Source organism: Hemitrygon akajei, chromosome 26 (assembly GCF_048418815.1).
Source record: "Hemitrygon akajei chromosome 26, sHemAka1.3, whole genome shotgun sequence".
NCBI classification, from domain to species: Eukaryota; Metazoa; Chordata; class Chondrichthyes; order Myliobatiformes; family Dasyatidae; genus Hemitrygon; species Hemitrygon akajei.
The window spans coordinates 34,017,642-34,036,230 of record NC_133149.1 but is presented as its reverse complement, the minus strand read 5'-3'; the positions used below and the strand labels follow the sequence as shown (position 1 = coordinate 34,036,230).

At 44.8% G+C, this 18,589-nt stretch overlaps 1 protein-coding gene across 1 annotated transcript in view; it reads right to left on the bottom strand.

Annotated features, from left to right (window-relative positions):
• Nucleotides 1-18,589, bottom strand: part of tecta (tectorin alpha) — a 56,488-nt gene that overhangs the window by 3,237 nt on the left and 34,662 nt on the right. Inside the window, 8 exon segments of the mRNA XM_073029797.1 lie at nt 5,240-5,330; nt 5,814-5,976; nt 7,072-7,320; nt 8,011-8,174; nt 10,427-10,623; nt 13,592-13,708; nt 14,273-14,570; nt 16,331-16,621. Of these exon segments, the coding sequence (XP_072885898.1) occupies nt 5,240-5,330; nt 5,814-5,976; nt 7,072-7,320; nt 8,011-8,174; nt 10,427-10,623; nt 13,592-13,708; nt 14,273-14,570; nt 16,331-16,621 (1,570 nt within the window).

Here is an 18,589-nt window from a genome sequence, read left to right as displayed (position 1 = left end):
TCCCCCACCATGGGAAACAACTTTGCCACATCCACTCCGTCCATGCCTTTCAACAGTCAAAATGTTTCTATGAGGTCCCCCCTCCAAGGAGTACAGTCCAAGAGCTGTCAAACATTCCTCATATTAACCCTCACATTCCTGGAATCATTCTAGTGAATCTTCTCTGAACCCTCTCCAATGTCAGTACAGCCTTTCTTAAATAAGGAACCCAAAACTGCACACAGTACTCCAAGTGAGGTCTTACTAGTTCCTTATAGAGCATCAACATCCTCTAGAAATGAATGCCAACATTGCATTCGCCTTCTTCACCACCAACTCAACCTGGAGGTTAACCTTAAAGGTATCCTGCACGAGGATGCCTAAGTCCCGTTGCATCTCAGAACTTTGAATTCTCTCCCCATTCAAATAATAGTCTGCCTGTTTATTTCTTCTACCAAAGTGCATGACCATACACTTTCCAACATTGTATTTCATTTGCCACTTTGCCCATTTTCCCTATCCAAGTCTCTCTGCAGATTCTGTTTCCTCAGCACTACCGGCCCCTCCACCTATCTTTGTATCATCAGCAAACTTAGCCACAAAGCCATCTATTCCATAATCCAAATTGTTGATATACAACGTTAAAAAAAAGTGGACCCAACACGGACCCCTGTTGCATCCTTATTCCATTTAAAAATTTCTTTTTGGAATAAATCTGTTTTGCACCTTCTTCACTTCTCACATAAACTCCAGCCCCTGCTGCTCTGCCATCTCTCCCGCTAGTGACCCTTTCTAGTCAACTTTGGCCAGTTCCTCTCTCATGCCACTGTAATTTCCTTTACTCCACTGAAATACCGACACATCGGATTTCGGCTTCTCTTTCCCAAATTTCACAGTGAACTCAATTATGTTATAATCACTGCCTCCTAAGGATTCCTTCACTTCCATCTCTCTAATCACCTCTGGTTCATCACACAAGACCCAATCCAGTACAGCTGATCCCCTAGTGGGCTCAACAACAAGCTGTTCTGAAAAGCCATCTCGTAGCCATTCTACAAATTCTCTGTCTTGAGATCCAGTGCCGACCTGATTTTCCCAATCCACTTGCATGTTAAAATCCTCCACAATTATATTTCCTGTTGTCCACATCACTGCAGCTGTTAGGAGGCCTATATATAACTGTCATCAGGGTCCTTTTACCTCTGCGATTTCTTAGCTCAACCCATAAAGATTCTGCACGTTCCGATCCTATGCCGCCTCTTTCTAATGATTTAATATAATTTCTTACCAATAAAGCCACGCCACCCCTTCTGATACACCGTGTATCCTTGGACGTTGCTCTCAGAGACATGCATCCTTTAGCCACGTCTCAGTGATGGCCACAAAATTATACCTGCCAATCTGTAGCTGTACGACAAGATCATCCACCTTATTCCTTATGCTGTGTGTATTTAAGTATAACACCTTAAGTCCAGTATTTGGTACTTTTTGCTTTGATTGCACTGCAATTCATCCCAATGGCTGCAAATTTGCCCCATCACCTGCCTGTCCTTCCTGACATCTTTACTGCTCACTATCTTAGATTTATTTCTGTTTTCCCCCTCCTCCACTCTATCATTTCGGTTTACCATCCCCCTGCCAAATTACTTTAAACTCTCCCTAACAGCTCTATTAAACCTTCCCGCCAGGATATTGGTCCCCTTCGGGTTCAGGTGTAACCCGTCCTTTTTGAACAGGTCATACTTCCCCCAGAAAAGATCCCAATGATCCAAAAATCTGAGGCCCTGGCCCCTGCACCAGTTTCTCAGCCACGCATTCATCTGCCTGATCCTACTATTCTTGCCCTCGCTAGCACCTGGCACAGGTAGCAATCCTGAGATTACTACCCTGGAGGTCCTGCTTCTCAGCTTCCTTCCTAACTCCCGGAAATCCCTCTTCAGGACCTCCTCCCTTTTCCTCTCAATGTCATTGGTACCAACATGAACCAAGACAGCTGGCTGCTCGCCCTCTCCCTTCAGGCTATTCTGGACCCGATCTGAGACATCCCGTACCCTGGCACCTGGAAGGCAACACACCATGCGGGTATCTCTACCAGGCTCACAGAATCTCTTGTCGGTTCTCCTGACTATGGAATCCCCTATGACTACCGCATTCCTCTTCTCCCTCCTTCCCTCCTGCACAACAGCGCCAGGCTCAGTGCCAGAGACCGGGTCACCGTGGCCGTCCCCTGTCAGGTCATCCCTCTCAACAGCATCCGAAACGATATACTTGTTGCTGAGGGGGGCAGCCACAGGGGTGCTCTCCACTATCCGGGCATTTCCCTTCCCTCTCCTGACAGTCACCCAGTTTTCTGACCCCTGTAGCCTAGGGATGACTACCTCCCTGTAGCTCCTGTCTATCACCTCTTCATTTTCTCTAATAAGCAGTAGGTCATCAAGCTGCAGCTCCAGATCCCTAACACGGTCTCTGAGGAGCTGAATCTCGGTTCACCTGGTGCAGATGTGGCTATCAGGGAGGCTGGAGGTCTCCCAGGATTCCCACATCTGACACCCTGAACAAAGCACTGACCCTGCAGACATGCTACCTAATTCTACAGGAATGAAACAAGGAAAAATAAGTCTACTCGCAAAACACAAATTTTTTAAACCGTTAACTCATACCGTTAGCTGTGTGAGTCCTGCTATTCCTCCGTCTGTCCGGGCCGATTCGCCAAGGGGGGAAAAAAAGTTGGTGCCTCGCTCTCGCCTCTTCCAAGCCCATTAAGCCAAAGCCCTACACTCTGCTGCCCACTGTATAGGGTGGTCTTCTTTTTAAACACTCTGCGCTGTCCTGTCTAGGTCACGCACCCGCGCAGTCTTGCCCTTCTTGTACCCGGAGAAGTTTTTTTAAAAATCTGCCTTGCTTCAGAATTTAGCTCTCACGCCGCCCTTCTTGTCCCGATCCAAAAAACCCGTCCACAAGGAAATCAGGGTCTGGCCAGTAGGAGCAATCTCAGTATTTCAAAAGCAGATCTCAAACAATCCATGTTGGTAGCAACATCTCCAGCTCCATCATGCTGAGCACTGGTCTACCCTACCCTCCCAGCCAGGGCTGTGTGCTCAGCCCGCTACTGCTCACACACAACTGTATTGTTTAATTCAGCTCTCATCACATTAAGTTCATCACAACTGTGGTTGGCCTCACCAGCAACAATGATGGACTGGCATACAGAGAGGCAGTAGAACAAGGTTGTGGACTGGTGCAAACATAACGAGTCTCAACATGGACAAGACTAAAGAAATGACTGGAATTCAAGAAGGTGCAGGCTAACCACTCTACTGCACGTCAACGGCTCCTCTATGGTGAGGGTCAGGAGCACCAAGTTTCTGACAGTGCATAGCACAAATGATCTCACCTGGTCCCTCAACACCACTTCTTTAGTTGAGAAAGCACAGCAGCACCTCCACTTCCTGAGGAGATTGAGGTGTGATTCTCCTCACCGCCATTCTAACAGAACACTATTGAGAGCGTCCTGCCCAGTTGTATCACAATCTGATATGGGAATTGCAAAGCACCTGACTGCACAACCCTGCAACAGATTGAGAGCTGCTGAGAGAATGATTGGGGTCTCTCTCTCCCCTTCCCCATAACCATCCAGGCCATACTCCAGAAGCACTATATTCACAGAGCCCTCAGTACTGTCAAGAACCTCTCCCATCCATCCCACAATCTCTTTGACCTCCTACCATCAGGCAGAAGGTACCACAGTCTCAGAACAAGGACTGAACTGATGAACGGAAAACTTGCCTCTATCTTTTGAAATCCTCTTTAAAATAAGATTTTCCTACAGAGTCCTTTATCTCAGTGCTGTTCTGTCTTTGGGATGTACTCCTTTGAAGTGGGTTTATAACTGCACATTGATGTGCTTCACGGTGTCAAGCCTTCAATGAAAGAATCACAATAGCCACTAATCTGGCAAGCATTGAGAGTAAAGAGGAGCTTTCCCCACTATATGAAAGCCACAAGCATGTCTCTGCCTGAATAGTTGATCAGGGTACAGGACATCAAATGACAGGTGGGTCAACCATTCTGTACCTAGTTCCCAGCATTTACTCTGTCTCCTGTCTGTTTCCCCTTCTCCCTCTCTAGAACATAGAACAAGTACAGCACAGGAACAGACCTTTTGGGTCCACAATGTTGTGACAAACCAAATAAACTGGTAATCAAATGGCTAAATAAACTAATTCTATCTGCCTACACAATGTCCATGTCCCTCCACTTTCCTCACATTCATGTGCCCATCTACATATCTCTTAAGTCCCTAATGTATCTGCCTCCACCACCACCCCAGACAGTGCATTCCAAGCACCCACCACTCTTGTTTAAAAAAAAACTTTAAACAACTTTTCTTATGTCTCCTTTAAAATTGCCCCCTTTCACCTTAAATCAGGAGTTCCCAACCTTTTTTAGTGCCATGGACCAATACCATTAAGTAAGGGGTCTGTTACCCCAGGTTGGGAACTCTCACCTTCAATGTATGCACTCTGGTATTAGACATTTCAGCCCTGGGAAACAGATACTCTTTGAAATCTGGGAAATAGATGTCTGTCTACTCTTATCTATTCGGGTAGATGGAGCTCGTCAGCCTGGGAAGGCAGTCCATCTAAGAGAGGGAAAACTCTGATTTCAAACCTCCGCTGCCTTGCGGCCATAGCCACTCATGGGAAAGGCTTCGGGAGTAAACCCTGAGGATAAATCCGGAGCTGGAGTCCCTATGGCAGTCCGATGTTGTCTTCAACTCGTACTGGCAACTCCTGCAACGACACTGGTGCCGAGCTGTATTGGCCCTTGCCCTTCCCTTGGACTACATCAGTGGCGTGGAGAGGGGAGACTCCATACAACCTTGCCCAGGCCTGTGCCCTGGAGAGGGCGTAGATCCATGGTCTCGTGAGACTAATGGATGCCACACACACTATCTATATGTCTCATAATCCTGTCAACCTCCCCAGCCTCAGTTGCTCCAGAGAAAACAACCCAAGTTTGTCAAACCTCTTGTTATGCCATATGCCCTGTAATCCAGGCAACATCCTGGTAAACCTCATCTGCACCCTCTCCAGAGCCTCGACATCCTTCCTAGAATGGGGCGACCAGAACTGTGTGCATTACTCCAGATGCAACCTAACTAGTTTTATAAAGCTACAGCATAACTTCCTGTCTTTTAAACTCAATGCCTTCCTGATGTGCAGAAACACAAAACCCACATCCCAGCCGTGCGACTAACCTCTTCTCCTGATGGGTCCAACGGAGAGAATCTGCTCTTTCGTGAGCTGCCCACTTTTGTCAGCAAGTCTCCTGTTGTGAGTGGGACAAGTCTACAGGAACAAATATTGAAGGACTTAGTCAGTATGTGCCTGCACCATTCTTTTCATCAGAAACCTAGCAAACAGAGCAGCTTGCTTCCAGTTCCTTGATTTTGCTTGCCCTTGTGTGCACCTTGATACTACTTTAATCATATAAACACCTTGCCCATTCCTTTCCAGCCTCTGATATCCCACCCCACCATGTGTTCTCTCTCACCATTATACCAGACATAATACAAAACATCCCAATGTTATTATGACCATCTCCCTACAAACCTTAAGTGGCTGAGATTGAGAACTCAATTTATGGAGCATTGTTGGGTGTGGTAGGGAAAGTTCATTCATAGTCAAACATTGCAGACCCAAAGGTTTTGATATGTAAATTAGACCACAATAATGAAAGGTTTCCCTGCACATTTGGTTTAGAATACACAGGTTTTGAAATGTAGTCAGCATTACTGATAGTTGTGATTAGGTATGATTCTTATTACTCACAACTTTGCAGTTATTGATATCTGAATCACACAATGACACGTCACAGTGTAGGTGAATCTCGTCATAATCCCCAATAAACTTGAACACGATGATATGGAAGCGGCAAGTGAGAGACACGCCATTCTCCTCCATCTCTATCGTGCTGTCCTTTGAGTTTGGACACCTGCTCAAGCAAGAACAGAGAGATAATTCTTTATGAATAAAAACATTAGACCGTAACCACGCAAGGGTTGTTACCAGAATCTGGGCCTGCACTTCAGGGGGGCCTAGGGTCTGTTGGTGTTTCCTCACAAAGGGAATGCGATGGAACTAGAGCCACCAGCGAGTGGAATCTGTAGGTATACCCGAGGTGACTTGATAGAGGTGTACAAGATGACAAGAAGCATTAATAGAGTGGATAGCCAGAAGCTTTTTCTCCAGGCTGGAAATGGCTAATACAAGGAGACACAATTTTAAGGTAATTGGAGAAAAGTAAAGGGGGATGTTAGAGTTTTTTTTTAAAAAACAGAGTGAGTGGTGGGTACATGGAATATGCTGTCAGGGTTGGTGGTAGAGGCAGAGGCAGATACATTAGGGACGTTTAAGGGACTCTTAGATAGACACGTGGATGAAAGAAAAATGGAGGGCTATGGAGAAGGGAAAGGTTAGATTGATCTCAGTGGGTTAATAGTTGGGCACTTCTTGGTCTGAGAGGCTTGTATGTTCCATGTATACCTTTACAGGAAGGATGCCCACCCTTGAAGAGTGTGAGGGAGCATCTTCAAACAAACAGGGTGGGGGAGTGATAAGTGAAAATCTCAGAAGATTGCTTTGTCAGAGAACAGGAGCTAATCCAGAGCAAGTGAACGTCAGAGAAAGGATTGCTGGCGGTTTTGACGGGTGGATTTCAGATCGGAATGCAGAAAGATGGAAGGGTGGAGTGAGATGAGCTCACTGGTGTGGGATCATGGCTAACGATGGAAAGACAAGCTCAGTGCACTGAGCCGTGAGCAGATGCAATTCTCCACCTATCCTTCAAGGGTTGCGGAGGTGAGTGATTACAGCTACCTTTGCCAACGATGCCCAAGTCCCAACAATTGACAAAATAACACTGAACAAGTTACTGCATGACCTGCCATGCTAACTAAGTTGGAAAGAATCTGTCATGTTGCATTTGGGAAATGTGTAAACACAAATGTCACAGCCTCTTTTAGTTTTTGGGCAACAGGCAAGAACAAGATATCTCACCGTAAAGATTTAGGAAAAAATTCACACCCACCCTTGTTCTATTATCATATAGCGTAGCCGGTCCTTTGGATTGCGTGATGGAGTAGCCCAGCACCGATTGATGACCAGTATGAGCTGGGTTGAATCTGCGCCCTCAACAAACACCCCAATGTATAGGACATCCCGGGTCGTGAGCGTCACCTCGCCTTCTCGATACGGAAACTTGTAGGATGAGTTTTTATACAGAGCCATTTTAGTGATGAAGCTGCCGCCTTTAGTGGGAAGGGTGAGGTTGACGACACTAATGTAAACAGAGAACATCACTTAACATTCAGAGGAACACAATAACCCTACATTTCCCATGTTTGAACTTGACTGCCATTTCAACTTGTATTGTTCACCACAAAACTTTAAAAACATGGCCAAAATAGAGAACTGAATTCACGAAGCACTGGGAGCTAAAGAAGAGTGGACTACCTCAGGATTTTAATGCCTCAATCACAGCAACTTAAAGTTTCAATAATGAGCTCTATATCTGAAAGTTTCCTTACTATGGTTTAAGATGAAACTTCAAACAGGTTCTTGAATTTATAAATGGTGACCAGGAAATCAAGTACGATTAAGAAAGAGATTCAAATAGTAATTGACCTGATGCAATGTCAATAACACTTCTGCGAACTGTAAACAAGTTTGTCTGCCAATTGAAGATAAAGTGTTCAATAAATAACGAGGTGCAGTATCAGTTATTTGTTGTGCATCTGTTAGACCCATCTACACCAATAACACAACCAATAAGAATCAAAGAAAACTTCACCAAGAGAAAATCGAGACAGAGCTACAGCTAGCAGCCATCGTGGGTGCAAAGCCCATTGTTGTGAAACTCATTTGTTCCCCTTCCCCTCGCATTTCTCTACAAAATACAGGAGAGAGAACAGCCAATCAGAATCGTGGAAAGGTAATGCCTGAAGGCTTGACCCAAGACACTATTTACCTTAGCATTGGCCTTATAACAGTTTCTAAAGAAACCTTCAGGTCGAGTTCGTAGGCACAGGAGAACTCCACGTTGATAACTCTGTCACGAGTGATCACACTCCCTGTGTTGTTCAGACTCTCGATCCAGACCGTGTTTGTGTACATTATGTGGGTTTCATTAGTCTGTGGAGAAGAAAATAGCTGTTCTAATGGAGGAAATAATCTAATTCTTCTCTTACTCTTTGATCGTAAACTAGATGAACACGCCCAGCCATACCATGATAACTAATTCATCTTTTACTCGAACCTAAGTGGCGCCAAAATGGAATGGTTTTCAGACATGTACTTGTGCATATGAACTCCACCACGGATGGTCCCAAGCCCAGCAGCGAAAGGAGGAAGATTGGGCATGGGGCTAGCAAACCCATCCCGTAAAGACCCAGTGCTTCAGAAATGCCAACTGAAGCTCCAAAGATCTCATTCCTGGGAGAGGAAGGATCTTCAAAGATGGGCCACACCTGGGACCAATGAGAATGAGGAGGTTGTGCATATGAAAATAAAGCAGTATTTTGCTTTACAGTCTGACTCAACATTCAGAGATATTACTCTGCCTCAACCCAGACATTTTGTGTTGTGTACTTCACAGCACAAGGTTTCTCCAGTTAAAACCACTCTCCTTCTGCTTACCGTCACTCACTCCATCCTCCGCCTCAGTGTGTGACCTTCCTAAATCAGTACAGGAGTTGGGATATTATGCGGAGGTTGAATTTGGAGCATTGTGCACAGTTCTGGTCACCCTCTTCAGGAAAGCTGTCAATATGCTTAAGAGTCCAGAGAAAATTTACAAGGATGTTGCTGCAACTTTAGGACCCGAGTGGTAGGAAGAGGTTGAATTGATTAGGACATTATTCCCTGGAGAGTAGGAGGAGTGAGGAGAGATCTTATAGAGGTATACAAAAGTATGAGGGGAATAGATAGGGTAATTACATAGAGGCTTTTTCCCCTTGGGTTGGGTGAGACTAGAACTTGAGATCATAGGATTAAGGTGAAACATTTCAGGGGAACCAAAAAGGAAGAGGTCAGCGTGAGTGTGAAATGAGCTGCCACAGAAGTGATGGATCAGGGTTCAATTACAAAACCAAAGAGATATTTAGACATGTACATGGATGGGAAGGGTTTGGATGGTCTGGGTGCAGGTCGATGGGACTCGGCAGCATAACAAGCAAGCATGGTCTAGATGGGCCAAAGGTCCTGTTTCATTGCTGTAGTGCCCTGTGACTCCATGACCCAGCTGCTCCTCAGTTTGTGCCTACGTCTGGCAAAACTCAGACTTGCTTATGTGTAGAAACATAGAAAACCTACAGCACAATACAGGCCCTTTGGCCCACAAAGCTGTGCTGAACACGTCCTTACCTTAGAAATTACCTAGGATTACCCATAGCCCTCTATTCTTCTGAGCTCCATGTGCCTATCCAAAAGTCTCTTAAAAGACCCTATCGTATCCGCCTCCACCACTGGCAGCCCATTCCACGCACTCACCACTCTGAGTAAAAATAAAACTCACCCCTGACATCTCCTCTGTACCTACTTCCAAGCACCTTAAAACTGTGCCCTCATGTGTTAGCCATCTCAGCCCTGGGGAAAAGCATCTGACTATCCACATGATCAATGCTTCTCATCATCTTATACATCTCTATCAGATCACCTCTTCTCCTCTGTCGCTCCAAGGAGAAAAGGCCGAGTTCACTCAACCTATTCTCATAAGCATGCTCCCCAATCCAGGCAACATCCATGTAAATCTCCTCTGCACCCTTTCAATGGTTTCCGCATCCTTCCTGTAGTGAGGCGTCCAGAATTGAGCATAGCACAGTGTGTCACTCTTCTTTAATTAATAAAGAATTTGGACATTTTACCAAATCCCAAACTCAGCACTTTTCCCACAGAGGCCCTTAGGATGTACAATTCCTCCCTAGGAATTCTTGGGATGATTACTGTAGGTGTGCAGAGTTGAGGCAAGGTCAGGTGAAAGCAGCTGAAAGATTTGAAAGACAGATTAGCTTTATTTGTCACATGTACAAAAAATACAGTGAGATGCATGGTCTGTGTCAAATCAAATCAGTGAGGATTGTGGGGTCAAGTGTCACCGTGCTTCCAGCGCTAACATAGCAGGCCCACAACTCACTAATGCTAGCCGTCGTCTTTGGACTGTGGGAGAAAACAAGGGCACACAGAGGGAACCCACATGGAGACCGAACAAATTCCTTACCCACAGCAGTGAGAATCAAACCCCGAACGGTGATTGCTGACGTCGTAAGGCGATGACGCTCTCTGCTACCCGACCGTGCTGCTTTAGATGAAAGCAGTTTAGAGAAAAGCTGTGGGGTGGGGTATGTGCGGGGAGCTATCAACAGAATTAAATAAAGACAAGTATTCACCTTCATAATATTCCCACAGTTCTGGTTAGTATTATTGATATGAAATGCAATAAAATCATCTCCTTCTGAGCCCAAACAACGGTTATCATTAATGCGAACATCCTCGCGTTCAAACCCCAGCTGGTAGAGTCGGCACTTGGAAATATAAACCTCCATCTGGGAGTGTTTGCACACCACATCTGCCTGAACAATGTCATCTGCAGAGGAAAAGGAAGAGAAGCACAGGGTTTAAAGAGGAACAACTGCTTAAGGAGTAAGACATAGTCTATGTTGCCAATGCTCCTTCATGTTTAAAGCTAATGTGTCAACCTACCAAGGGAACACGTGTTTCTGAACAGAGAGTTAACCTACAGGGAATTCAGGAGCAACTCATTTCTGCAATTCACTGCTACATACACAAAAAGCTGAGGGAAGATATAGATGTGATGAATGCACTGGTGTTGGAGAGGATGGATGGTAATTCTCTGGGAAAGGGAGATAGAAATGGGTGATAAAAAGAATGGAAAACCTGCATCTGTGGAGGGAGGAATCCTGATGATCTCACTGTCTGACTGAATGAGGATATTCAACATTTTCTGCTTATCTACTTCGTGGCTTTTGCTGTGCAACTGGCAACTGTTCAAATACAATAATAGTGATTCAATTATTCTTAAATGGGTTGTGATATTCCTAAAATACAAGATCTTTTAATTGCTTTTTTTTTACATAAATATCCTTGACCATTTGGAACAGTTTATTTTTCGTATGAGGGTCTTTGCTCTTGCAAAAGATTCAGGGTCTGATGTTCAGTTGAAATAAAAACAGAAAATGCTATCAACAAGGATTGGTGGAAAACGATTTTGATGAAGGCATTGAGAATAACATCAGCAAGTTTGCTGATGATACTAAGCTGGGTGGCAGTGTGACATGTGATGAGGATGTTAGGAGAATTCAGGGTGACTTGGATAGGCTGGGTGAGTGGGCAGATACTTGGCAGATGACGTTTAATGTGAATAAGTGTGAGGTTATCCACTTTGGGAGTAAGAACAGGAAGGCAGATTATTATCTGAACGGTGTAGAGTTAGGTAAGGGAGAAATACAAAGAGATCTAGGAGTCCTTGTTCATCGGTCACTGAAGGTGAATGAGCAAGTGCAGCAGGCAGTGAAGAAGGCTAATGGAATGTTGGCCTTTATTACAAAGGGAATTGAGTACAAGAGCAAGGAAATCCTCTTGCATTTGTACAGGGACCTGGTGAGACCACACCTGGAGTACTGTGTACAGTTTTGGTCTCCAGGGTTAAGGAAGAACATCCTGGCTGTAGAGGAAGTGCAGCATAGATTCACAAGGTTAATTCCTGGGATGTCAGGACTGTCTTATGCAGAGAGGTTAGAGAGACTGGGCTTGTACACGCTGGAATTAAGGAGATTGAGAGGGGATCTGATTGAAACATATAAGATTATTAAGGGATTGGACAAGATAGAGGCAGGAAATATGTTCCAGATGCTGGGTGAGTCCAGTACCAGAGGGCATGGTTTGAGAATAAGGGGTAGGTCATTTAGGACAGAGTTAAGGAAAAACTTCTCCCAGAGAGTTGTGGGGGTCTGGAATGCACTGCCTCGGAAGGCAGTGGAGGCCAATTCTCTGGATGCTTTCAAGAAGGAGCTAGATATGTATCTTATGGATAGGGGAATCAAGGGATATGGGGACAAGGCAGGAACTGGGTATTGATAGTAGATGATCAGCCATGATCTCAAAATGGTGGTGCAGGCTCGAAGGGCCGAATGGTCTACTTCTGCACCTATTGTCTATTGAAAAGGTTAATGTTTTACATTGAAATCCATCAGAATTGTTACAACTGTTTCTCTCTCCACAGATAATGTCTGCCCATTTAAGTATTTCCAGTCTTTTCTCATCTTATTTGGGATTTCCAGCATCTTCACTTCTTTGATTATCAATTTTATGAGCAAATATTAGTTTAGACCCACCAGCTCAAAGCCTAGATAAATATCCCAAAGGTCAACTTCAGATCATTGAAGACCATTAGCCATTCTTTTCATGAGGGAGTCTCCAGCTCTTTAAGTTGCTTCCTCCTTTATGATGAGTACAAGCAACTCGCTGCTGTTTGCTAACAGACCTCGATAGGTTGGTTAAGAAGGCATATGGAGCATTGGCCTTCATTCGTCAGGGGATTGAGTTCAAGATCCGTTAGATAATGTTTCAGCTCTATAAAACCCTGGTTAGACCACACTTGGAGAGGGGTGCCCGTTTCTGGCCACCTCATTATAGGAATGATGGGGAAGCTTTAGAGAGGGTGCAGAGGAGATTTACCAAGATGTTGCCTGGATTAGGGAGCATGTCTTATGAGGAAAGGTTGAGCAAGCCAGGGCTATTTACTTTGGAGCAAAGGAGGATGAGAGATGAAATGATAGAGGTGTACAAGATGATAAGAGGCATACATTAAATGGATAGCTAGAAACTTTTTCCCAGGGTGGAAATGGCTTATACGAGAGGACATAATTTTAAGGTGATTGGAGGAAAGTATGGGGGGGGGGGGGAATGTCAGAGGTAGGTTTTTCTTTTACACTGAGAGTGGTGGGTATTTCCAGAAGTGGGAGAAGAGGTAGATATATTAAGGACATTTAAGATAGGCACATGGTTGAAAGAAAAATGGAGGGCTATGGGGGAGGGAAAGGTTAGATTGGTCTTGGAGTAGGTTAAAAGGTTGGCACAACACTGTGGGCTGCAAGACCAGTACTGTGCTGAACATATGCTCTATGATACCAACAACACGTTGCATCAATATAACCGGATCCAGCATTCACCAGCCTCTTCACCTCAGGGATCCTTATGTGAATTACACCAGAGAAGGACTGATCTGTCCCAGGAAATGCTCAATTTCACTACATCTGCCCCTTACAGCACCAACACAATGCAGGAACCCGACCCCTTTACTGCACAGGGTAACTTTCCAGAGTGGTGGGAAGCCATTCTAGGAAACTAGAAACAGTCCACTCACTTCACTTCCACAGACCGAAGACTTTACAAGATAGATTACAAGAAGGTTACAGAAATGGACTAGGAACCACAAGGGACTAGAATCAACATGAATTTCCCTGGGTAAAAATGCCCTACATCATTCTTGTGTGCTACAAGGTTTAGTTCAGATACCCATTGTGTCCCCATGCATTTACCACTGTCAGGGCTGGGTTCTTCAGGGCAGCCACACAGGTCTCCATTACCCTGTCGACACAGACTGTAGTTGGTGCAGATGCCTCCAGCACATGGGTCATTGATCAATTCTGCTAAAAGAAGACAGACGGAGATGATTAACCCTTAAACTCAGCACACAGACGAGTCCATTTCCAATCATTGGAACACCCATCCCAAAAGACTCATTCAACTAGTCAAAAGCAGTACAGGGAGTTTAGATTCTCAAATTCCCACCCCGGATGGAGATCAGAGTCCTGAACCACCCATCACCCATCAAAGGGAGATTGGAGCCCCAAACCCCAATCCCAGGGGCATATCTGGCCATGGAACCAAGCTCAGGGAGATCAGGCTCCTGAACCACATCCCCCCCCAATGAGATCAATGTGTCAAACCTCCACTTTGGAAGGGGGAGGGGTATGAAAATCAGAGCCCTGAACCCCACCCAGAGGACAGCTCTGAGACCAACCCCAGAGGAGATCAGAGCCCACTCAGAGGGAAATCAGAATCCTAACTCACACCCCACGGGGCAATGTGGTTCTGAACCTATGCCTTAAGGGCAGGTTAAATAACGAAAGGAACCCACCCACCCCCCAAAACCCTGACCTCAGGGTTTAGGGTTTAGACCACGGCCTCCAGTGTTACCAGCTTCTCCTTACAGCAATTCTCCCGCCGAATCCAGTCAGTGCTGAGGATTCCCAGTGAGCGACAGGCCTCTCCGTACGCTGCCAGCGAGCTACAGATCTGCGATCTCTTGTCCCAGAAGCAAGCATCCAATCCGCATGACTCATAAAATGGCACTGGGTTGACAAATCCGTAACATGGCTGGAAGAAACCCTTCATTTCCGTAAGTTTCAAACAACTCCCCTCATTCTGTAGCTGGAAGATGTCCCGATTATCACAGGTGTGGGATAGGACAGTATACTGCTCTTCGTCACAGCTACAAGAGGGATAAATCTATTCAGTGTTTACAGAGAGAAAACCATTTGAACCCCTCCACCCTCACGTGCTCTCTGAAGACAATATAGATCATCAAGACATGGAGAAGTTCCATAGCCTCTTGTTTGAACTGAGATGAGGAATTTCAGAAGAAATTCCAGGGAACTGTTCTACGTGTTCAGATTCTCTTCCAAATATCTCAGCCTCTCAAAATTGGTGGGGCTGTGGACAGAGACAGAGATGGAGAGTTGGAATAAAACTCACACTCTATATGGGTAGATGAAGAATGATTTTGAAATCAAAATATTCTAGATTGGAAACCAAAAGCACAATTGAAGACTTATGTGAATGTATTCCGAGGCCAAGCTTACTGTTAACCATGTCCAAAAAGCCTCACCATGAAATGAGGCACGCATGGGCAAGGGTTTCAGGGATGGCCATTAGGTGAAGTATATCAGAGGTGGAGCCAGGCTGAATGGGTGATGGCACCAGACTGGTGATGGATGAGGTGGGGGCCTTGAAACAGAGCTCAGGAGATGTCAGGCTTCAATATCTACATCCTGTGAGCACTGTTTCAAGGCCTCCATCTCATCCAGCACCAATCCTGTGCTCTTCCAACCCATTCACCTTGATCTACTTCCAACCCATTCACCTTTGATCTACTTCACCCAATGGCCAACCCAGAAACTCCTGCACGCAATTGTTTTATACACTGGACTTGCCCTTAAAACTCTTAACAGGTTCAGATTTTGGGAGCAGGCTGTAAAATTTGACCTTATTCACTCACCATGTATCCTAGAGAGAAAAGTGATCTACTCAGGGGGAGATCAGGCTCTTGAAACACACCCCTCCCCAATTAAAGCAATGCATCAAAGCCCCAGCAACACACACAAATGCTGCTTGATCTCAGTGGGTCAGGCAGCATCTATAGAAGTGAATAAACAGTCAACATTTCTCTGCACAGAAGATGCTCCTGGGAGCTACGTTGCAAATTTCAGGCAGGTCCGTCACTCTGATGAACCTGGAAAAGATTTGCTTTTCATATCTAACTTGGCAATTGTCACGGAGTGGAAACTATATTAACAGCTGATATTGCAGAGAGGAACCAGCAAGAAGATGGTGACTGAAGAGTCAAGTTTCCAGCATCTGCAGAATCTCATGTTTAGGGTTAATTAGAAGGCAGCTATACACAGGAGCGAGCCACAATATTATAAAGAAAGCCGAAAGATGGGATGCCGGAGTAAGTACGTGGTCATGTTAAGTCATGCAGCTTGGCCGTAATCAGTGTATTCTATAGTTGATGAAATCCACCGATTTCCAACCCCACAGTCACAGCCCCATTATTTGGATCTGTTGGCGACAAATCAGATTCTGAACCAAACTATGAGAGAAAAGGTCCATATCAAATTTACGCATCTTTTTGGAACAGAAAGATGACGAAAATATTGATAAAATAACTATAGGAATGAGGTCAGGGTAGGAATTTTGGAAAATCAGTGAGGCAATTTTGTACGTGAAGGAACAAAAATGCACGTGAACCCACACGGCATCACAAATACTAAATCCAGGCAACAGAATCCTCTCTCAAGATAAAACCATCAGCAGGTTGAATATTCAAAGGGTCTTTGGCCTCTGATGGAGTCTCCGAGCCCCTTGTTACATGGAAGCTGCCCATTTTGTTTTATCCACTGGACTTACCAACAAAACTCCGACGGGTTCAGATTTTGGGAGCAGACTGTAGCAGTTCTGACCCTATTCACTCCCCATATATCCCAGACATTTTACCTGTTCTGCATGCCATTCGTTTTCCAGCTCTTTGCCAGCTCCAAGACAGATTGTGCCTGTTTTCCTCGCGAGCTGAGGTCATCATCATTGGGATTTCCATTAAAGTTTCCACACAGACCACACACCTTGTTCCGCAGTCGCTCTCCCATCCTGATGGACAGCAAATTAAACCAGTTGTACTGGATCTGAATCCCCTGAATAGTGTCAATGACCAGGAAGCCCTCAGCTGTTGAGACCTTTGTCAGCCCTGTGACAACAGGAATGGAGACTGGGGTCCCATTCACCTGACAAAGAGGACAGTGTTAGTCACAATTTGGGGAGCACATTCCACTTTCCTTTCTCGTGAAGATACATTGCAGTTACTTGACCAATATTCTCCAGCACTACTCAGATCCAAGGACAACGGCAGCAAGGGCATCAGAACAGGACAGTTATAAACATAAATGAGCAAATTTAACTTAAAATATATATAATTTACTATGTGTGTAAGAAAATAACAACAAAATAAACATAGCAAAGCCAATCTCCTGCAAGTCATACCTCCTCCTGATTAGATAAATCACTGTTGTTTCATGATACTTAATACCAGGTCACCTTGCAATTGGTGCCTGTCGAGGGAGCATTAATAAATGCAAGTACCTTACCAACATTGAAAATGCACTTGGACGGGTACATGGATAGAAAAGGTTTCGAGAAATATGGGTCAAACGCGGGCAAATGGGACTAGTTTAGATGGGCATCTGGGTCAGCATGGTCCACTTGAGCTGAAGGACCTGTATCCATGCTGTTTGAGTCTATGACACTAAATCACAGATGAAATTTAGAGGGCAGTTTAATAACTATACTATATCAAAGAGTGTTGCAGAGAGAGACTGACAGTGCAAGGAATGCAGACATGAGAAACAGTGAGGTCCAAAACACAGAACAGTGTATGAAAGAACAATGCCCATGTGTAAATGTAGAAAACTAAGTAAGTGAAAAAGATTAAGTATAATTAAACTGGTGAGGACATCATTAAACTGGAGAGAATGCCCAGAGGATTTACGAGGATGCTGCCAGGCCTTGAAGGGAAAGGTTGCACAGGCTCAAACCTCATTCTTTGGAGCGCAGGAGATGGAGGGGCAGCCATATAGAGGTGTATAACATCATGAGGGGAATAGTTAGAGTGAAGGCACAGAGCCTTTTCCCCAGGGAGGGGACCTTAAAACCGGAGGGCATAGGTTTTAGTGGAGAGATGAAAAATTTAAAAGGGATTTGAGAGGCAACGTCCTCACACAGAAGGTAAATAGAATGAGGTGCCAGAGAAGGTGGTTGAAGCAGGTACAATAACACAATCAAAAGACAACACAGAATCCCATGCAAGGGTGCATGAATGAATACATCCAGACATCTGTACAACTGATTGGTATCAAACCATAGTTCCCCAATGATGGACATCTACAATCAAGTGCAAGTTTGTTTTCCTATGCAAACATACCCAGGGTATAACTGCAATGGAAATAAGCTCCTTGAACAGCATTGGTACATTGGAAATTTGACAAACATAAGTTAACATAAACTTAAATTAACATAAATTAAATACAACAAAATAAACATAATGATAAACATAAAAGACTCTATTGTATCCACCTCCACCGCTGTTGCCAGCAACCCATTCCACGCACTCACCACTCTGAGTAAAAAAACTTACCCCTGACATCTCCTCTGTACCTACTCCCTAGCACCTTAAAACTGTGTCCTCTTGTGGCAACCATTTCAGCCCTGGGAAAAAGCCTCTGACTATCCACACGATCAATTCCTCTCATCATCTTGTACACCTCTATCAGGTCACTTCTCATCCTCCATCACTCCAAGGAGAAAAGGCCGAGTTCACTCAACCTATTCTCATAAGGCATGCTCCCCAATCCAGGCAACATCCTTGTAAATCTCCTCTGCACCCTTTCTATGACCTCCACATTCTTCCTGTAGTGAAGTGACCAGAATTGAGCACAGTACTCCAAGTGGGGTCTGACCAAGGTCCTATATAGCTGCAACATTACCTCTCAGCTCCTAAATTCAATTCCATGATTGATGAAGGCCAATACACTGTATGCCTTCTTTAACCAGAGTCAACCTGCGCAGCTGCTTTGAGCGTCCTATGGACTTGGACCCCAAGATCCCTCCGATCCTCCACATTGCCAAGAGTCTTACCATTAATACTATATTCTGCCTTCATATTTGACCTACCAAAATGAACCACTTCACACTGGGTT